The sequence below is a fragment of the Candoia aspera genome, chromosome 8, assembly GCF_035149785.1.
Source record: "Candoia aspera isolate rCanAsp1 chromosome 8, rCanAsp1.hap2, whole genome shotgun sequence".
In the NCBI taxonomy this organism is placed as follows: domain Eukaryota; kingdom Metazoa; phylum Chordata; class Lepidosauria; order Squamata; family Boidae; genus Candoia; species Candoia aspera.
This window is the reverse complement of record NC_086160.1, coordinates 58,244,127-58,263,616: the sequence shown is the minus strand read 5'-3', so window position 1 is coordinate 58,263,616 and position 19,490 is coordinate 58,244,127. Positions and strand designations below refer to the sequence as shown.

Here is a 19,490-nt window from a genome sequence, read left to right as displayed (position 1 = left end):
CCAAAATGCTACAGCTGTAGAATATCGGTAAAAAAGCAGCGTGGTTAATAAATACATGGATTAAAAGCCATTTGAAACAGGTGGGTTTTCAAAGCTTTATAACAGCTGCGGCTCTGGCAATCAACCTCACAACTCCTAGGATAGAATTTCCCTGTCTTATACAGATATTGAATAATGCCAGCACTCAATAACAATGAAACCTAGTCAAAGGTGCACGCGCCGCTTACATTGGAAATAGTTATTACATAGAAATTCTCCTAAGGATATTAACATATTATATAGACATTGCTATTAATTTAATATTTATAACACTTTAATATGGAGTAACCTGAATAGCACTTCCTAAGCTCATTGGCAAATCAGAACAAAATAATTGCATAGTTTTCACTCTTCTCCAAATTTCATGGTGCAAGCTGGCTGGGTGACCTTGAGCCAGTCACTCTCAGTCAGCCCAACCCACCTCACAGGGTTGTTTGTTTGTTTGTTTAATAGGGGGGGACTCAGGGCGGTTTACAATAAAACAGGATTAAAATTCAAAACCATTCCAAATATGGTAATACAATAAAAATATAATAGAATCTAAATGGCTAAAAGATTTTAATCAGTCCGTGAGTGTAATAGGCACCTCAAAATCATTTTAGGGCACTAGCCATCCCCAGGTATAACTGTTCCCCCTCCCATTCCAAGCCTGTTGACAAAACCAGGTCTTTTATCTTTTTCGGAAGTCCAGGAGCGAGGGGGCATGTCTCACCTCTGGGGGGAGGATGTTCCAAAGGGCGGGAGCTACAGCAGAGAAGCCTCGCTTCCAAGACCCTGCTAGATGAAATTCTTTTATAGATGGGGCCCGTAACATGTCCTCTCTGCGTGATCAGATGGGGCAGGTCGATGTAATAGGGATGAGACGGTCCCTCAGATATCCTGGTCCCATGCCATGTAGGGCTTTAAAGGTAATGACCAACACCTTGAATTGGACCCAGAAGCAAACTGGGACCCAGTGCAGCTCACGCAACAAAGGTATTACATGTGCAAATCTTGGAACATCCAAGATTGTCCGCACAGCTGCATTCTGGACCAGCTGTAGCTTCTGGATATTCTTCAAGGGTAGCCCCATGTAGAGCGCATTACAGTAGTCTATATGGGAGATGACCAGGGCATGAGTGACCATTCGAAGGGCTTCTCGGTCCAGGAAAGGGCATTATTGTGAGGAAAATAGGAGGAGGAAGGAGTATGTTTGCCACCTTGAGTTATCTATAGAAACAATAAAGGCGGGATAGAAAATAAATAAAAAAATAAAAGCATAAATTATATTAAAAAACTGTGCACAAAATTGTGTAGATTAAACATACATAATATAGTATAGTAATGTATGTACATATTAAGAAGAATGGAATCTAAAAATGCATACGCTGGAAAGTGTATACTAGGGATAAAAATATGTACTGCAGGAATCATGCATATCTCAGGAAAAAACAAGAAAAAAACATAATTTGAGAAATGCATATGCATTCTGATGCAGACATTTTGCTAGTATACATGCAAAGATGATGCAGAAAGTGGGTGAATAACTGATTCAGAAGATTAACAGCTGCAGAAATGGAAATAAATGTATCTGCTGCAATCTTGGCCATTGTTGCAAGTGCTGCTAAGAGAACCATTTCTTCATGTAGGTATGAATTAAGCCCACTACAGCTGATCCCCTAGTTTTGCCTAGTTTTGGATGATGAAGTTATCTGCAAGATATGTCAAGAAGCTATTGGTTGTCCCACTTCTACAAAGTTTGATTCCCAGTTGATGTCAGGTAGTTTAAATCCCCCATTACCACAATTGTGTTTTTCTTGAACACCTTAGCCATCTCATTTGTGAAGATTTGATCTATATTTTCTGCTTGGGTTGGTGGCCTGCAGTACATACCCACAACACTGTCCTTTGATTTTCACCCAGATCCTTTCAGCAAGATTTTCCCCGTTGGTGTCATAAATTTCCATTCTGGGGCAATCATTCTTTATACATGTACAATGTGATACCTCTCCCTGTTTGTTGGGTCTGTTTCTTTGGAACAAATTATATCCTTTCAATACAATCTTCAAATCATGAATCCCACCTCACCAGGTTTCTCTAATACCAACAATGTCCTATTTGTCACCCTGTACTAGAACTCCAAGTTCTCCCTATTTGTTCCCCATGCTATGCCCTTCAGTATTGCCCTTCTTAAGTTTGCCTGCTGCTTCTCCTGCTGAATTCCTGAGCATGCCTTTCTTCTTACCACTTCCCTTCTTGTTGTAAGATGCCTTTGGGCTTATAATCTGAATATGGTTCTAACTATTAGACCCTCTCCCTCTCCAGATTTAGGTTAAAGCCCAGCAGATGACCTGAATAAAACATCTTCCAAACACATTCTTACCAGTCTTTGTGAGGTGCAGTCCATATCTCACCAGAAACTATTCTAAAGGTGGCATAGGTCATGGGCTAAGGTCCAAAGTTTTTTCAGCATCACTAGCCTGGTTAAGCTCCAGAATCCTCCATTCCCTTCTTGAGCCATGATTTTTGGTTGGAAATATGAACAAAAACCACCATTGGCGCTCTGAATTATTTCACCTTCCTGCCTAGCTCATTGTAGTCTCTGTATTTTTTCCAGGCCCTTTCTGGTAATATCCTTTGTTCCAACATAAAACAGAAGAAAGGGATAGTGATCAGTAAGTTTGATTAGTCAGATCAGCCTTTCTGTCATATCCTGGATCTTCACACTTGGAAGACAACACAATTCCCTTGATATGTCTGCTCTGCAAACTGCCACCTCCATTCCTCTCGGCAATGAGTCACCCATCATCATAATGCATCTCATTTATTTCACTGATGCAGTCAGGTCACTGATGCAGTGACTTTCATCTGAAAATAATGAGTCCACCTCTGGTATAGACAATTTAATTTGTGCAAGCATGTAAAAAATGTCTCACAAACCAAGATACTATCTGTTTCACAACAAAGGTAGAATTTCTTAATAATGACAGGACCCAACTAAAGGGGAAGAGTGAAATGTTTTTGCAAAAGTAGAGGTCAAAACCTGCCTATTGCACCATCTAGTGTTTAACAACAGTATCTTCAAATTGTATAGAAGTTTACAATCTTCATCCACTGGAAGATTAACCGATAGTAATATTAGTCTTACATTGTATTTATTTGAAAATACAGGATTGAGGTGGCTCTGAATTTTATAAATTTAGAGGCAAGAGGGGGAAACAAAGTTTGGTGCTGTTACAAATTATTTTACAAGACAATGAAACAATATGCAATTCATCTGTTATGAACATTAGAATAGATCAGTTGTCTGATGGATCCAGATGGTTTCCTGAATGTGCTTGAGCAATTTCCTACGTTATTTGTCAGCAATGTTTTTTGATGCCTTAGCTGTTCTGTGGAATATGGAGATGCTGGGATAGTTGACACTAATGGTCCTACGTATCCTTCTCATGGATCTGAATCGTTATCTCAATTTACTAGGGATATGAGCTTGATGAATCAAACGGGATGTCAGCTGCAGCATAAGTGAATGAACTCTTGGAATAGATTAGATCATGTGCAGAATAAAGCCTATCTGAAGACCCATGTAAAGTCCTACTATGCAGTAGTGAAGACAAGTAGAGTACATTGTTTACTACCTTCCAAATATCCATGTAGACATTGCTTTTCATACTTTGCAGTATCTCCTCCACCAGGATGTTGGAGGGAGGGAACCAGACCACCTCAGTGGTGCACTCTACAGTGGATTACTCTTGGAAAGGATCTGGAAACTGGCATTGGTGCAAAACAAGACAGCTAAGTGTCAAAACGTACACGAATCATATCATGCCTGTACTAAAAGAGCTGCACTGGCTGCCAATTGTTTATAAGGCACAATTCAAGGTGTTGGAAATGTTAAAGCAGATGAGACAATAGTTGACCTTGGCTGATCTCAGAAGCTAAGCAGGATTGGCCCTTATGAGTACTTAGATGGGCATTGCTTGGAATTCCACAGCTGTAGGCTAGATAGGGGGTTAAAAAAAGTCCCAGACAAAGGTAATGACACATCACTTCTATAACGCTGCCAATAAAACTGGATGGATGCAGTCATAAGAGTCAGGCTTGAACTGAGGATGTTTGTACATTTATTAACCTTCAAAGCTCCGTATGGCTTGGACCTACTTTCTGAGCATCTGTTCTCTCACTGCAAACATTTCTGGTTTAAGTTCTGCAGAAATGGCCCTTTTGAAGATGTCCTAGCTGTCAGAGGCTTATTTCTCTGGCACATTGTAGAAAGCCTTAACCTGCATTGCTCTGGATTGTGGACGATGGTTCCACAGAAGCTGAATTTGGTCCCTACTCTCAGTATTTAGAAAAATATGTGAAGATGTATCAGTAGCTATAGTGTATACTGCTTGTAATACTACTTGTACCTTTTTCACCAGACATTTAGCTGTTAGTTTATTTCAGTTTTATTATTATTTTATTTTTAATGTTAGGATTATTTTCTTTCCCTTTGTCTCCCCCTCTCCTCCTCCTCCTCCTCCTCTTCCTTAACGTTTTGTATTATCTGTGAAATGCCTGGTACTTTGGGACAAATATGTTTTAAAAATGGGCTGCAAAGTGAGTTTATCTAAGCAAACATTTACAGTAATATCCCACTACTTTTTTATTCCAACAGCAATAATGTAGATTTTAACAAGTTAATTTATATCTCCCTATCTTGCTCAGGGTGAAGGATTTGAAAACTCTACTCTCTAGTATGGAGCAATCGTCTTGAGGAAAGTGAATTAATATTTCTATAGATCAGGGAGCAGGGTGGGTAGACAGGTAAAGAGAACTGATATTTTGTCAGTTAGGAAAATATTCAATATTTTTGGAGGGAATGAAAGGACATATACAATATGCTGAACTGGAGAGCTAAAACGTATTTCCTGGAGGGTTATTTTTTAAAAGTAGAGATTGTGTCATTTTCATATGCCAGGAATTAATTTGAACTCAAGATTCTGTTCTGGTACTTCTTGTTACATATCATCCTGGAAAATATGTAATAATGATCAAAACATTTCTGAGCATGTATAGAAGTACTTTCTGGGACAATTAGTTTAAGATCTTTGTGGATTCCAGAATGGAATTTCTCAAACAAACATGACATTAACTGTCCTAGAAATTCTAGTGTCTCCACACTGCTGTGAGCATAGAGTCAAAGTATCCATGTGTTGAATGGATAGCAGGTTTCTTGTCTGGGTGTTACACCATATAGGTATACAGGTAATTAAAAGTTCAATACCACCATCTTCTCTTCTCTGAAAAAGGCCATTATTCACATCATTATATTCCAACTGAAAGAAGAACAAAGAGGCTGGAAAGGCTTTGAATAGCTCCTGGGTTCCCTGAAAGCAGAAAAACCTGTAAACTCTAGACTGGTCCTTCAACCATATTTAACCCCTGGAATCACCTGAAATTGACAGGAAGTCCAGGATGAGTTAGAGCATTGGACTGTGATCACACTGATGCATCTTCAAGACCTACTTGGCCCTAGAACACATTGGGTGACTTTTACAAGCCACTCAGCCCTGAAAGGGTTGTTGCAAGGCCAAAATGGAATGGTGGTGTTAGTGATGATTCTTGTGTATATGCCTTGTGTATAAGGTAGAATATAAAAAGTAACAAAATAAATAACTTTCAGCAATGTTTCAATATTTAAACAAAATAAAGATCATTTCTGTGCAATCTCAAATGCCCAATCAAAAAGCCTATCAATTCATCAGTATCTGTGATAGGTGTTTATACTTACAGGGAGAACAATTTTAGCTACCTCAAATAGAAGTTCCTCCCTCTGGAAAGGGAGATAATGCAGGGATCATGGTTCCAGGTCAATTCCTACCTTTCAGGGAAGCCATTGGGATAAACTGCATGAAACCTAGCCACAGTGTAGACAGTATTGAGTTGGATCACCCAAAGGGTTCATTTAATGTGAGGCAAACCTTCTATAACTACCCAATAATTTTCCTTCAAGGTGTTTCCCACCACAATTACTCAGTGAGTGGGATGCAATCAACTTGAACCTTCAGCAGTTTTTTTTAAAAGATCTAAGATGTCAGGAACCTAGAAAACTATAATCAATTATTATTGTGCTCTATGTTCTCAGTCCTACCCCCAAGGATAGGTTTCTTTGCAGAAATGACTGGACAAATCGCATTCTCTGCATCATAGGTTTTACATAAAGAGGATAGTAATAATAATGCCTTTTGCTGGTAGAGCCACTTTATTCATGTGCCATGTGCTAGTTACAACCAGATTTTTTTGTAACAGTGCTGTTCATACTAACTTAAAACTTAAGATTCCTCCATTGATATCAACAGTTAGCTATTATTTTTACCCTACAAAGAACAACTTGTCTCCTGTCTCAAAGAAAGTAATTGAAACTTCATCTATTGATTAAGATAAATGAAAAGTAGGAAATGGTTCATTTCTCATTAAACAACTGACAAGTTAGTGACTGCACACATTATTTCTTATATCTGGTTCTAGAATGTAAAGAGCATTAGTTACTTAGACCTCAGGGCCGTATGTGGCCCTGAATGCCTTTTTGTGACCCCGGAGTTTCTTCTGATATGATTGCTGAAATTGGGTTGCAGTTTCCAACATTTTGCAACAGGAAACAAAGAAAGAAACCCAAAAATGACCCGGGAAACATTAAATTATGCTTAATCTATGTAAACAATGAAATCCAGCTCCAACCCAGGAAAAAAAGAAAAATGCCCCTGCCAACATACATAACATTGTTCCATACATTTTTTTCTGATGGCTCCACCACTCCAGCCTGCTTATTTTAATGAAAGCTAGGAATCTAAGACAGCAAATAATCAACTTAGGCACTGCAAGTAATAACAAGAATATGGGTAGAAATTGGCCAAGCACACCATATGGTGAGTCAGAACTGGAGTCCGAATGATCACTGGAATGTCCTTTATGCATTGCTTCCCATAGATCTCCCAATGTTCTTAGTAAATTGTAATTTTAAGGTGATAGAAGGTGAAATTCATGCTAAATAATCAGGCTAGGCCTTTCCTGGATTGGGATGCCCTTCGGACAGTCACTCATGCCCTTGTTATCTCCCATATAGACTATTGCAATGGCTCTACATGGGGCTGCCCTTGAAGAGTATCCGGAAACTTCAGCTGGTCCAGAATGCGGCTGCGTGGGCTATTTTTGGTGCCCCTAGAAGGGCGCGTATAACACCTTTGCTTTGCGAGCTGCACTGGATACCAGTTTGCTTCCAAGCCCAATTCAAGGTGTTGCTTATCACCTTTAAAGCCCTACGTGGCATGGGACCGGGTTACCTGAGGGACCGCCTCTTCCCCGCTTCATCAGCCCGTCCTACCCAGTCATGCTGCGGACCTCGTCTGCAAGATAATTCCATCTGGCAGGGTCCAGGAGGCGGATCTTCTCTGCAGTGGTGCCCGCCCTTTGGAACATCTTGCCCCCGGAGGTGAGATTAGCCCCATCGTTCCTAGCCTTCCGGAGGGAACTGAAGACCTGGCTCTGCCATTGGGCTTGGGGCAGGGAGGAGAATAGTCATACTTGGGATTGGCTAGTGCCTTGAAGTGCCCCTCCTACGCAAGGACTGAATGAGACCATAGCCATTGGGATTTTATTATATTTGGTAGTTTTTAAAATTGTTTTAGTCTATATTTTATATTGGAATTTTATTATATAGTTATTGTTCTATGTTGTAAACTGCCCAGAGTCCCTCAGTTCGGAGGAGATCGGCAGTGACAAATTTGACAAATAAATAAATATAAGTTTAAATATATTTAAATGTAAAGGAATTGAAATAAAATTTAGGGATTTTTTATCTTGGCTCCGTCTACTACTAGTTGCAGTGTGATAGCCCTACATAGCCTTTAAAGGTCAAGTGTGCTTCTTGACCCTGAAAGAAGTTGCATTTTTCTTCCTTATGGCAACCCTGAATGCTTGCAGCTGCAGGCTGTGTTGTGATAGTATGTGCCACTAACCAAAATAACCTTGTAGTTGTTGCGCTGTTGCTCTGCGGCTCAGAGATATATTTGCTTGATTAGAGGACAGGGCAGGCTGGTTTAAAACACTTTAATGACTTTTGGGAGACAGCTGATGTAGAAAGTCGATTCCACTCCTGAGTTGGCCAATATGAGATGTTTTCAAAATGCCAGGAAGAAGCTGTTGGTGTCTTCAATTATTTCATTCCAAAAAATCAATCTGCTATCGTTTGCTAGACTTCAGGTTTGCCCAGACCTGAGCTAACTTGTAAAAGAACTAAAGAAATAGTGACTGAGTATCCTTCTAAAAGCAGTAGTTTGGGACATTGGACTTAGCATCCAAATAATATATTAGATATGCTTTTACTTGGAAGCATATCTAAACTAGGGTCCCCTGAGGGTGGGTCCTACTATGCTATGTGCAGTGTGAGGCTTTCAATCTGTTCTGAAATGGACTGCAATCTCTATACTGAAGGATTCACACTGGTTGCCAGCCGTTTATCAGGCACAATGTAGGGTACTCATCTTAGAGTTTGAAATGGCTTAGGACCTGACTCTCTAGAGGGACCATTTTTTTTCAGATAAATGAACTATAGCAGAAGAAGGTACTGAATTGCTTTCAAAAACATTAATAATGAAACATTCAATTATTAATTCTAGAAAAAGTATTTGGAGCACTAAGGCTGTAATTAGAAACAAATAATACATGGTGCCATTAAAGATGTATAATGTTGCATTTAAGAGAATTAAAAATGGTTTTGGAGAAACATTGTTCATCAAACTGCTTTTGTCCCATAATTGCTTTGATCAAACAGGCATTGCTTGCCTGTCTGACCAAAGCAACAATTCAAATACCATTGTAGGCTTCTAATCAGATTTCCAGTGCTGTTGGGTAACAAACACATGAAGATGCAATTGAGAATCTGTGAGCCAGCCCCACTTATCTCTTATATGCAAGCTGCCCTTTATGGTGATTGAGCCAATGAAGAACTCTCAATTTCTGAACTGATTCTATTTAGCCATGTTGGCTGCTCCTGGTTAGGAAGGAGTATAAACTTATTTATCATTCTAGTTGAACCCTGACTGAAGAACATGGTCCTGAATACTGGAGTGTTCTAGTATCCTTGATGCTTGCTACTGCCCCCACCCTAAGCTTTGTGCCTTAACTCTAACCTTACTGCATGACACTAGGTTCCAAGGCTTATATTAAATACATTATTGAACATATTTATTAATAATAGGTAAAGGTAAAGGTTTCCCTTGACGTAAAGTCCAGTCGAGTCCGACTCTAGGGGGCGGTGCTCATCTCCGTTTCTAAGCCTTGGAGCCGGCGTTGTCATAGACACTTCCGGGTCATGTGGCCAGCATGACGACTCGGAACGCCGTTACCTTCCCGCCGAAGCGGTACCTATTAATCTACTCACATTTGCATGTTTTCGAACTGCTAGGTGGGCAGGAGCTGGGACTAGCAACGGGAGCTCACCCCGCCACGCGGTTTCGAACCGCCGACCTTCCGATCAACAGCTCAGCGGTTTAACCCGCAGCGCCACCGCGTCCCTATTATTAATAATATGTATTATTAATAATACATATATAAATATAAATTATTTATTGTATAAATATATGATATATTACTGCATTATTATATTAAAATGCGGACCAAGAGTCTGTCCTAAAGCAATCCTATCCAGGCTGATGCATTTGAAAAAAGCCATATTTTATTTTTATGTATTTATAAATTTATTCACCACCCATCTCTCCCCAACAGGGGGAGTCTGGGCGGCTTACAATAAAACAGAGAAAATATGCCTTTCTCTGCAAGGTTCTTGGACCACGGAATGAGCTCTTTAAATTGTATTAATGTAGTCCCCCCTTAATACTGGTGCTGATACAATGTCAGCCGAGATGTGTGCCTGGCACATCATTATTCTCTATAACCTGAGCATTCTTAATATCACTTCACATGTTCTGTAACCAAGGGTATCAAGGACTTAAAGAGATAAAAGAGGACAGACTGGGGGTTCAACAGGAGGTGGCAGGCAGTGATTACACAGTGAAAGGAAGGTGATGGGAAAAAGGAGATGTAGTGATGATATTGCAACCAGAGCTCAACATTAATTTTAATTTTAATTTTTAGAAGCATTTTTAGTCAGGAGCACCTAAATGAGCATGAGCATAGTGGTATCTGTATAAAACAAAAATATATTTTTACTTCCAGGCTAACAGAAAAGCATCTGAAACAGGCTCCTTTATGTTCTTGTAATTGTGGCGATGAGTTTCAAATGTAAAATTGTATTTCTTTTCTTCTCTTTTAAAAGCAGAATTGGCAAACTGTTTTTTACTTTGTTTTTTTTAAGTTTTTCCTTCATATCTAAACTAGTAATAAATAAATGCTGGCTGTGGACTTCATAAGGAAATTAATAGGACAGTCTGGGCCCTTATTCAAAATCTTCAAGGGGAATGAAGCTGTTCATTCAAGATTGAGAAACTAAACAGTTAAAGAGAATCCCACATGGTATTACATTGGTTTGGGTTTCCCCTTACTTCCATTTATTGGGCCATTGATTTCAGAATAATGGAAGAAATAGGAGGCAAAGGGTATGAGTAGGGAATCAAATGAAATTTCTGGCTCCAGGCTTCTCAAAGTATTAAAAGGGCCCTGGGGCCTTTCTAAGACCATTAAGTCCACAGACTAAAATTACCTGCCTGCAGCATTTATCAACTCTCCCACAGTGTAAAAGCTAATGTATGATGAAAAGCACTCTCCCCATCAGTTTTCAAAAAGTCATCTTTTTTCCCAGTTAGAAAATGCAGATTAAAAAAAAGGGCTACCCCAAAAAGGGTTGGGGGGGGGGGGAGAGAGAGAGAGAGTGAAGGATGTTAAAAAAGGAAGAAACAAATATTTTGAATAAGTAAAAAATGTAAAGATCTTGAGAGCTGATCCTTAATCCATGATAAATTAAAAATAAAAAGCTATTTCATACACATTTCATTGGTCCCTGTAATGTTTATCTTACATTCCTTTACTATAAACATTAGCCCACTCAGGTTTTTTTTCCCCTGTATTTGATTTTAACCAGATTTCCCCCCCCCCCTTGCCTGTGATAACTGCAAACAAAACTAAATAAATACATAATCATGAATAGGACAATACCAGAAAAGTAAGAAAGGATTTTTTTTTAAGTACAGCAGTTTCTTAATAGAAAGAAAGGGAAGATTTTGCAAGAAAGTTTTTCAAGAACACCAGGACTGAAGGTATCATATCTGACTAGAGCAGTGTTTCTCAACCTTGGCAATTTTAAGATGTGTGGACTTCAACTCTCAGAATTCCCCAGCCAGCAGGCTGGCTGGGGAATTCTGGGAGTTGAAGTCCACACATCTTAAAATTGCCAAGGTTAAAAAACACTGGACTAGACATTGGACTAGAAGTGCAGAGGCTCCAACCCTCCTTGCCTTTAGAAAGCAAGTTAAACTGGTCCTGTTCCCATAAGCTTTTGGCCTGTAGCTTTGCTCAGGTGACCATCTTGGTCAGTTGGAAGTTATTATTTTAACTGATTACATTTTGAACTACTGTATGATGCCCAGAGTACATGTGGATTGGGCAGCTTATAAATATTATCAATAAATAAAGTATACATAAATGCACACATGAGTAATAGTTGCTATGTTATAAAGTAGTCATGTTATAAGAAATTGTTCACATTGCTTGCTTTTTCCTTCCAATTTTCTCTCTCAACTTTCATGAACATAAAGCAAGCCCTAACAAACAGTCTTCCATGGCTCCATGATAGTTCAGCTATTGAACATTTTATGTCAGTGTTTCCAAACACATTCAATCCAGATGTATTAGATAACAACTATTACTGTTATAGGCCTCATGGCCAAAGGTGTCAACTGAACAGAAGAATATGTTTTTACTTTATTTTGGCCTGCTTCATGGCTTAGATGCACATTTTATTGGCATGATTTATTTCCTTTCATACAAGTTTACTAATGTACTTAGTTCAACTTTCTTCTTCTTGGTGTCCTCCAAATGTGTTGGGTTTATTTCCTATAATCCTCATCTAATGACCATTGTATGCTTTCTGATGATTAGATTATAAATAGAAATCTAAACATCAGAGGGTTCTATGCTGGAGAAGACAGCTGTAGTCTGAAAAATTATTTTTCCTCCTTTTCCTTGACAATATGAAGCAGAGATCCATAAAAATCCAAAAACTGTATGTTGTATTGCTGGCCCAGTAATATAGCAGATAAGATAATAAGGGATGTCAATGTCTATTCAGGTTTTGCTGATAGATGATGTTTTCAAGAGTGCAAGCTTTTCAAAACTATGCTTACCACTTACAACTATGACCAGCAATGAAGGCAGAACCCACAGTTTAGGTTCAATGTATCATACAGTATATCTATGTAGCATGGATAAATAAGAATAAAGAGGGCTTTCCAAGTAGCAGAATGGTCTGTTGTCTTAGCTGAAGAACAAGATGCTGCTTCTCTTGCATTCTACACAGAGAAGCTAACTAGACTGGTAGGTGGCTCTTGTTTAATAATGGTGATAAAATAGATCCTTCACCTGAAGCTTCTGAAGATAGTAAGAAAGCGGCATACACAGAGTAGAATGTCTTGCTCTAGAAAGATTGGGAAGTGGAAGTAGTTGTGGTATAGAAGTTTACAATCTCTCTTTTAGAAAGAGATCCATGGCCTCTTCCTTTTATTTCCTATATTATTTCAAGTCATCAAGTTTGACACTATTTTCAGGATGTTGCTCCACTGAAGAACCTGGAACTGCTTGTAATAGTGGAAATATTTTTCTGAAATTATTAGAGGGATTAATCCTGGATAAAAACTGTAGCAGCTGGATTTGATGCCAAGGAAATCCAAGCTAAGTTGTTATACAAGGTTTTGTTCTATTTTATAGCTAATATTTATGTAGCTGACACCATTGACTAAGATTCTGCTGTCAAAAGGGGCAAAGATTCCCTACTCCAATTTCATTTACATTTTCATTTTTAAAAACAATTTTTAACAATATGATACAATCCCCCTCTTAACTTCTCACCCAGTTTAGGGATGAAACAATTCTCTCCATTTCCTTCATTCACTGCTCCTCTGAGCGGATTGTGATCTGAGGATTTCAGAAATTAATATATACTGGAACATGTCCAGAGAAGGGAGATGGAAATTGTGAGAAGCCTAGAGAACATGAGGAAAAATTAAGGATTTTGGTATGGTTTGCTCATAAAAGAGGCAATTAAGAGGAAATATGATAGCTATCTTAAAATATTTGAAAGGCTGTCAAGTAGATGATTGAGTAAATACATATTCTTTTGCTCCATCCAGAGGCCTGTTACAACAGGTTCAAATTACACAAAAATGGATTTTGGTTAAACATTAGAGCTCTCTGGCAGTACAAGCTGTTTGACTATAGCCACTGAAATGGGGAGGGTGTTGTCTCGTCTTCATTAGAGCTTTAAAGCAAAGGCTGAATTGCCATCTATCTAGCTCAGTGCTGAATTTCTTGCATCACTAGGTTGGATGAGATGACCTCCCAATTCTGTAAAGTCTGCCACAGCTTTCAGCAACTTGTTTATTTGTGTCTTACTCATCCCTGTGATAATTATGTACAAATTTCTGCTTTGATAAAACGTTGCAAAAAATATATATATCTTTTTCTTACTGCCAAACAGATACACTTCTACATACTTAGTAAAAGCACCCAGAAAAGGAATTTTGAAACAACCATTTGTTTGTTTATTACATTTATGAACTGCTCCAGCAACCACAGCTTCTAACTGAGTATTCTATTTTGTTTTGTTTTGTTTTTTAAGTAGAGGACAATTCTCCAGGGAAAAAAGCTGGATAAAGATTGCCAGGGTGATGGTGTCTAGAATAGTTTCTGAATTTTGTGCTTGTGCAATGTAGTCATGGTAGCAGAAGGCAGTATCCTGAATTTTATTATTCTGTAGTCCTTTCCCCCCTTTTGGAATGTTTGGAATTAAGGAATGTTAGAAATTCTTAGGAAAATTTAGTCCTCAGAGTTGCCATTTGAAGTAGAAATCTGGTGCAAGAGATTCCCATGGATTATATTAAAGAGTGTTAATACATAAATACTATACATTTGTCATGAGTAAGGATGGCGAGCAGGGGGCTCCCTTCCAGACTGTTAAGCGCATGCGTAGCGCTGAGGAATTGGTAAGCCATTCCAAGAGGCACAGATTGGGACCGCCTTAACCTGCGGGGTTTATATGGCTGGGTTTTTCCCACGCTTGTTCAGTTTGTTAGGATTGATGTCCTGACTCCCAGGAAACACTCTGAGACAGGGAACTGGTCTCTAATGTTTTATTGCTAATACATAACAATCCTAACAAACTGAACAAGTGTGGGAAAACCCAGCCATATAAACCCCGCAGGTTAAGGCGGTCCCAATCTGTGCCTCTTGGAATGGCTCACCAATTCCTCAGTGCTACGCATGCGCTTAACAGTCTGGAAGGGAGCCCCCTGCTCGCCATCCTTACTCATGACAACATTCCTCCTTTCCCTAAGTTCAGACTGCATTGCAATGATTTTTGCTTTGTGAAAATGTTCTCCCCACCATTCCACAAAAAAACTCACAGAGCTATATATAATAGTTTAAAAAACAATCATAGTCATGTTGGTCTATTGGGGAAAAAAATCAGGAATCCACAGTAAGGTAACACTTTTGTTACTATCAAACGATGCAGAAGAAGTTGCAGAGGTCTTCATCAAGGCAAGATGTTACAAAAAGCAGAAAACAAGTAAGAAAGCCCCCTAAAGAAGCCATGCACTGCTGCCACAAGTATGCAGTACCAACTGAAATGTGGCCATTTTGTTTGTCCCTGAATAATAGTAGCTGAAACTCTGAATCTATTGCGTCTACCACTAACAAACAGGTTCTGTCTACAGCTCCGATCTCAGGACCAAGTCTGAGCTGCAGACCTCATGGAAAAAACTTCTGGTCTTCTTGCCCCAAGATGTTTTGGAGTGTCTTGCTTCTTCCTTGGTTTTCATAACATCTTGCCCAAGGAAGAATTCTGGAATACCTAAAAGTGGTTGACTCTTTTGCACCAGTTTGGTTAGTCGTAATAAAGGGATTGGTAACTTATGAATATAATAACTTGAACCTTCGCTTCACATAAAAATGGGAGGAGGGATTCTACTGTATGTACAGAAGGAAAGACTCACGTTAATATTAGACCTGCATATGGCCACAATATTTAATATTGTGGTATTATTTAATTATTGAAAGCACACAAAGAAATGTATTAACAGGCAGAAATTATTTTTATATACAGAGGTATCAGAAACCGCAAAAGTCAAATGCGTTTTTACATAGTTTCATAATATGTGATTTTTATCCGCCTTATGTATTTGGAAAGCAATAAATAGGTCCTACAGAGCATTGGAAACTGAGAGAGAGAGAGAGAAAAAAAACTACAAAAGCATTTTCAGAGGTAAACAGCAGGCATATACAGAAAAACATAGCAACATGGCAAAATTACAGAGAAATAAAGTGGGCACATTCTTTTCATTGATGCATAGATGCTCTTGATTCACATCAAGAAAATCCAACTGGAGTCACTGGTTTCAAGAATGAAACAGGAATTCTTCACATCTGAAATGGAGGAAAGTTTCAAGATAGTTTATATTGGAAAATTATTTTGGCTTTATTATATCAACTAGCCTGATCTTTAGGGTGCAAAAACTAAAATAATTTGCATTATTGGTCTATAATTTCAAAGCACGATGTTTGAGAAGCTTAATTACTGGCTACACAGTTAATTGTTTGGAAATGTGATACTATTTCCGATTGGATTACAGAACATTCGGGACCCTTATTTGTCTCAAAGACCAGATTCCCTCAGGCAAATTTAGCGGAGATCATGTGTCTGCAAAAGAAGGCCAATGGCTTCCAGAGACAAAAAGGGATGTAGAGGTATCTCTTTTTCTCAGTTGTCGTTCCCCCCCTCTTTTTTTTTCCTTCTTAGAAAAAGGGAAATGATGCATCTTTCTGATTCTTTACTGAGGTCTTTAGAAATGACCCACCCCCTCCAAGTAATAGATTACCCATCTCTGAATTATAGCACCCCCCACAGACATCTATGTTATGGAGTTACATGGGAAACTCCCTTGTACATCACTGCTCTTTGGCAGGTGCATCCTCCATGCAGGGTGACATCAGATTTTCACATTATATTTCTTTTCTTCAATGACCTTTACACAATTACAGTAGTCCATTTCCAAGGCAGCCCAGCTGCTATCCATAGCTGACGCCGGGAGTCTGCTCTGGTTTTGATATTCTGAACTGCAAGCAGAGTCCTCTAAGGTATTTATCCACTTGCCTTCATTACTTTGGGAACCCATAACAATATTTGCTCCAAACCCTTAAGCTACATAACGAAAAGGTTATCTGCCTTTTTCAACAAAAAACTACTGATTGCCAATGAAAACGAGAAATATTCATTCGGTGTTTAGCAGATAGAAATAAAATCTTGAGCGTACGCATTTGTTGCCCTGGCATGAGGAGGAATCGTTATGCTGCCGAGTTTTATTCCTTCCTTGAGAAGTCTGCTCTGCTAAGAAAATGAAAATATGCACTGTTTCAGTAAATGTCCAGATATAATCACACTGAAGTTTTCTGTCTTAGCCACAGGCCATTGCAGTTGGTGAAGGAGAGCTAAATAAATTAAATCTATTAAAAAAAAAAGATGGCTTACATATTAATCTAGCAGATCCGCAATGCACATTAATGCACAACTGAGTACTAAGAACAGGTACTCATTTAAGACTGTAAAAAAACAACAACAACTCTAAGCCCTTTTGCCTAAATATAGAAATATTCCATATTACTACACAGCAAGAGGCTGGGATATATTACACCAATCTGACGACTCCCACCCTGGAAGCATCTTAATCCCAATTTGAAGGGCAGAGACTGAAATCATTCTTCTAAGCACATTGGGAAGTAATGCAGTCTTTAGGCCGCTGTCTGATCACCAATGGGAGTACTCACATTGGTTTGAAGGATTCCAAAGGTAACGACATGCCTAAAGGCAAGTCATAGGAGGAAAGGGTCAAGAAACTGAACATGCCTAGCCCAGAAGGAAAATAAAGATTAATGGGGAACAGCAGTGGTTTAATATACGCAGGAGATGAAAAACAGAATACAAACATCACACTAAAATATAATTATGTAAGACAAAGCCTTCAAAAACTAGTTAGCAATCATAATTAGAGAATACAGAATCTACACTTCGTAATAAACTGGTTTATTAACAGGGGATGGGGTGGGGGTGGAGGGGGTGGCAGTTCTTTTGCAAGCTCTTAATATGGGCTTGTAATAGCAATCAAAGGAAAATAAAAGGGAGAATGGATTGCACTTAAAGGGCCACTGCACAATTTAAGTATATACAGTAGTCTTCCCCAGGTGTATAGACTTCAACTCCTGGAATTCTCAGCAATGGCCATTCTATCTATGACATGCTGGGAACCAAAGTTAACACGTAAAAGAGTTGCTCTTCCTCCTGAAGAAGATTTTGCCAATTAAATCCAAGTTCTTCTGTACCAAACAGCAACTATTTTAATCAGTGCAGAAATACTCCTTAGCTATGGTTAAATAGTCTTATTTTACTGTTATATGTCACATCTGATCACATGGAACTATAATTTTGTTGCCTGTCTTTCTTGCATTTCTGATGGGAGGAGATGGGCAGTGACAAGTTTAATAATAAATAAATAGATAAATACATTTCTGTTTTATAAAAGCCATATTATTTTCTGTTTCCCTGGATGCTCATTTTGTTATCTGAAGGAGGGAGTCTCATTTTTTTTCAGAAAACTTGGATGAAGGTAAATGTGATAACATGTATAAGAAAGAAATATCTCAGGGGAGATCTGGAGACCGGAGAATTTTTACTTTTAGGCCCCTTTATAGAAAAATTGAATATTTCACAAGACCAGAAAGGGCAAAATGGATTTTATGCTTATGGAAATGTGTGAACTGAAAATGCATTAAAATTTTGAAAAGCCAACTGCAAGAAGTATATTAAATATGAATCAAATTAACTGGTGTGAGAGGGAAGAGAAAAAATAACGCTCCTGAAATGCCAATGACTCAGATGTCTTCCAAATATAGCATGCATACAACACGGTTCAGTAATGAATTTATTGAGCATTTGCTCAGTAGAAGAAAAACTTATAGTCAGATTGGAAGATTTAGAAGCCTTCTGAGACACTGGAAGCTCTCTTTTCCACTTATTAATTTAAAAAAAAAACTATCAATGTTATTCTTCTGTTGTTCCAAGTCTGAAAGGAGTAGAAACTAGTAGGAACAATCTGATAATTATATAGGTGTGGTTTTCAAACTGTGTTTTCTCAAGCCCTGCTTTTTTAAAAAAATCAGGACTTATATATAAATGGAAGATCTCTAATGACAAACAATATATGACATAAATGGTTTAGGAAAAGGTTCCAACCATTCCTTTTGGTCCACAGATATGCCGCAAATGGCTAAAGCTATGTGAGAGGCATAATCATATTCAAAGGGGGAAAAAAAACCCCAGGTATTTTGAACAAGCAGCCAAAGCAACGTTCTTTTCCTAACATTTTGTTTATGCATTTTTCATTCAGAAAAGCCTTCCTCTTCAGTGTGGCTGAGATTGGTCTCAACAGATTGTCTGTTAGGGCTGTGCATTATCTAAAGAATTGGAAGAAGTGTGTCAGGCTTTGTGTGAGCAGAGCACCTCTCCGCTATTTATTAAAGCAGCTCAACTTGCTTCAGGTTTCAAGAAATGGCTCCTTCCCATTAACATTAAGGATGTGGCTTATCAAAACAGTGGCATCTTTTATTCCACACTCATGCAGAAGTCTGAAACCAGTTGGGTTGATTTAATAAATAACAGACATGTGCTGGGCTCATGCAAGGTTCCGATCTTTTTCAAGCAAGCAGAGGTCTATTATCTGTTCTAAATATAGGCCTGATATTTTGTTTAACTCTGACTGAATGTTTAAAAGGCTGGTCTTACTTCCCAGCCTAACCAGTGACAAAGAAGCATGACTTACCTGAGTCTGGAGAAGTTGTCTTAACAGAAATGAGTTTCACATTCTCTTTATCCGATGGGGCTCTGTTGGGAGGTGTTGTAGGATTGACAAAGGTCTCATGAAGGCAAAGGATACATGATATGGAAGTGGATATAGGGTGGTACAGGATAGGAGTATTGATAGACTGTTGGCTGGATCTAACTTGTAGCTTTTCCTGCCTGGCTTTGCTTCTCCTCTGACACCTTGTCCTCACATTCTTCTACTCCCGTTCCTCATATAGAAGGAGACTGAACTACCAAGGCTGATTTACTTCAACCTTGGTGATGGACTAGTATCCTTTACCATGTCTAATGGCAACAGGCCAATTTAAAGGATTGAAATGAGCCATGTGGACACTGAGCTGTCCTATCA

The 19,490-nt window shown here is 38.7% G+C and overlaps 1 protein-coding gene across 1 annotated transcript in view; it reads right to left on the bottom strand.

Moving 5' to 3' along the window:
• Nucleotides 1–15,233: 15,233 nt before the first annotated feature.
• Nucleotides 15,234–19,490, bottom strand: part of EMCN (endomucin) — a 57,700-nt gene continuing 53,443 nt past the window's right edge. Inside the window, exons 11-14 of the mRNA XM_063309611.1 lie at nucleotides 19,101–19,162; nucleotides 17,053–17,131; nucleotides 16,542–16,615; nucleotides 15,234–15,654 (exon numbers count right to left, since the gene is read on the bottom strand). Coding sequence (XP_063165681.1) covers nucleotides 16,588–16,615; nucleotides 17,053–17,131; nucleotides 19,101–19,162 — 169 coding nt within the window. The 3' untranslated portion in view covers nucleotides 15,234–15,654; nucleotides 16,542–16,587. The remainder of the gene's footprint in view (nucleotides 15,655–16,541; nucleotides 16,616–17,052; nucleotides 17,132–19,100; nucleotides 19,163–19,490) is intronic.